The sequence below is a fragment of the Montipora capricornis genome, chromosome 2, assembly GCF_036669925.1.
Source record: "Montipora capricornis isolate CH-2021 chromosome 2, ASM3666992v2, whole genome shotgun sequence".
Lineage (NCBI taxonomy): Eukaryota > Metazoa > Cnidaria > Anthozoa > Scleractinia > Acroporidae > Montipora > Montipora capricornis.
This window is the reverse complement of record NC_090884.1, coordinates 2,559,354-2,561,853: the sequence shown is the minus strand read 5'-3', so window position 1 is coordinate 2,561,853 and position 2,500 is coordinate 2,559,354. Positions and strand designations below refer to the sequence as shown.

Here is a 2,500-nt window from a genome sequence, read left to right as displayed (position 1 = left end):
ATGTAGCTCTAACAGTGCACGATATTGTTTTGGTATTGTCTATCATTGTAGTGCCATGGTAGAAGTCTTGGGTAAATAGTCTGAGAAGACATGTGGTTACTAGCAAAGTACTGAACCCAGAAAGATTGAAGAAAATAAATGGGAAGTGAGAAACATTGGCTTCTGGGCCGACATGTTGATAAACTTCTTTTCACCACAAGTTTAAGCGTGCCCTCTGAGCATCTGACAGCTCTGTGATACCGAAGTTCACTGAAATTAACCCCTGTTCGGCGGGGTTAGTGTTTGGATGGGAGACCAAAATAATATACCCCTCACAAACAGAAGCATCGGACCGAAAATACTATTAACGCTAACAAATGCGAACTCAGCAAGGTACAGATTTTGTTAGCTTGCTTTATGCAAAAACAAATATTGATGCAAAAGTAAATAAATATTGATACACAGTTTTTAGAAAGAGCAGAAGGAAGTTTCCAGGACGATCGCTCGAGAATAACATATTTACGACATGAAAACAACATTTATTTTGAACCGTGAATATAGAATATAAACAGAAACGATCAGCGACAAACATTTTGGGGGATTTTTGCAACGTTCAGTTTTGTTATTGTACGTTTTGGCTGCACAAATAAATCGCAAAATCGAAAGTGACATCGCCGGAATTCAGCGGGCGCCATGATGAAGTTACCGCGGCATGTTTACTCGCCAAACAGTGAAGTATCTGTGTCAAATGATGGCAAGATACCGGGTTTTTGTAAGTTTCTTTTTCTGTCAAGTGTTATAAAGTTTGACAATGAAATGAGCGAAGTCAAAACAAAGATCACAATCGCCAAAGTCTTGTTTATGCAAAGTCAAAATTTACTCTCCAAGACGAGTACGACGTTATTTATTCTAACCAGGTAATTCCATCATTTTGGAAATAGAAGCTACTTTATTATTCAACTGCGTCACAATTCTTCACTGATTTTGGGGCTCATTTTGTTGAAACTCAAGCACGCTTCCAACATGCTTACATATAGAGCAATACTAAAAAACTTCTCCCATATCACATTTCAACCTTAAGCTCGAAAATTCAATACACAACATGATATTATAATTCACAAAGGCAGAAAATACCACAGAATCCTTTTCCAGCGAAAAATGTATTGAAACAAACAACATATTTGCTCTTAGAGGCGAAAACCTCTTCCTATCTCATTGCGTGCGTGGGATACAATTGCTAGTATCCCACTGTTGCCTGTGTCTGCAACTCGATGTTTGGCAAAGGACGGGTTTCGTGGCCGAAATCACTTGGTTAAAGTCGTAAGATCTGCAATAGCTAGACCAGTGCCGTCGAATATTAATAAGCTGATCAGATTTGGGAATGTGAATGCGAGATCCTTACGAAACAAGACTGAAGTCTTTATTGATCATGTCATGGGAGAGAGCATCGATGTTTGTGTTGTAACCGAGACGTGGCTCAAAGATAATGATTCAGTTACGCTGGCTGCTCTTACTCCAACTGAGTTTTCTTTTCGTAATGTTAATAGACATTCGGGCAGCTTGGGTGGGGGTACTGGTGTCATTTTTCGCGACAGCTTTAAAGTTTGTGGCGTTGATGGGACACATAGGGAATCGTTTGAGGCATCTGAATGGAATTCTCTTTCGATACACTCCGCATTATGGGATAACTGTGCATTCCTCTTCAGTACTTGAGGTCAGCGGTCACACTTCAAAGCAACCATTGTCATGCAAATGCACCATATATAAGCAGCCTAACGCGTGACACAAATCCATTCTCCTTTTCGTGCCTTCTTGTCGGCGGTTACGGTACTAATTTAGAGGGAATTTATTTCCAACTACCGAAATGGACAAGGCACTCAACGAGTCTACAAATATATCTACGCTCGAAGCGAGCGATGTGAACATGCCCGAAGCGGGCGAGAAACTCGAAGCGAATGACAACATCGACGATTTTGAGGTTGATATTGAAGACCTTAAAAGCCAGTTGGGGTTGCACGAACTGTTTTCGTCAATGGAGTCAATGAAGTCTCTTATCTCCCAAGTAACAGCTTCGAAAAGGCCAGCTTCTGGACCTTTAGTTGCTAACCTGGCCAAACGAAGTTTAGCAGCGGCGGCTGACGAGTCACAACCTACACGTGTCGCCAGCGTGACTGATGCTGGCTCTTTCGACCCCTCACAACCCATTTCATGTACTGATACAACTGCTGAAGCAGCAGAGCTGGACCTGCCATCAATCTTTGATGACTCGGATGCGAAAGGTCCCAAAGTGAGTGAGGTCTTAGCCTTAAGAGTAAATGAGGCTTGTACGAAAAAAGCATTGGATTCCAAGCTGAAGGAAATTGAGGCTAAGTACAAAGCACCCGAAAATTGTGATTTCTTGTGTGTACCAAAGGTCAACCTTGAATTCTGGTTTGAGTTAGCCAGGCAGGCAAGGACCAAGGATCTTGCACTGCAAGAGGCCCAGAGAGGTATTACCAAGGGAGTACAACCAGTTATTGAG

General features: G+C 41.9%; 1 protein-coding gene across 1 annotated transcript in view; it reads left to right on the top strand.

Moving 5' to 3' along the window:
- Nucleotides 1-1,738: 1,738 nt before the first annotated feature.
- LOC138038433 (uncharacterized) overlaps nt 1,739-2,500 on the top strand; it is a 3,945-nt gene continuing 3,183 nt past the window's right edge. The window contains exon 1 of the mRNA XM_068884294.1: nt 1,739-2,500. This exon is cut by the window's right edge and continues 473 nt beyond it. Within this exon, the coding sequence (XP_068740395.1) occupies nt 1,844-2,500 (657 nt within the window). The 5' untranslated portion in view covers nt 1,739-1,843.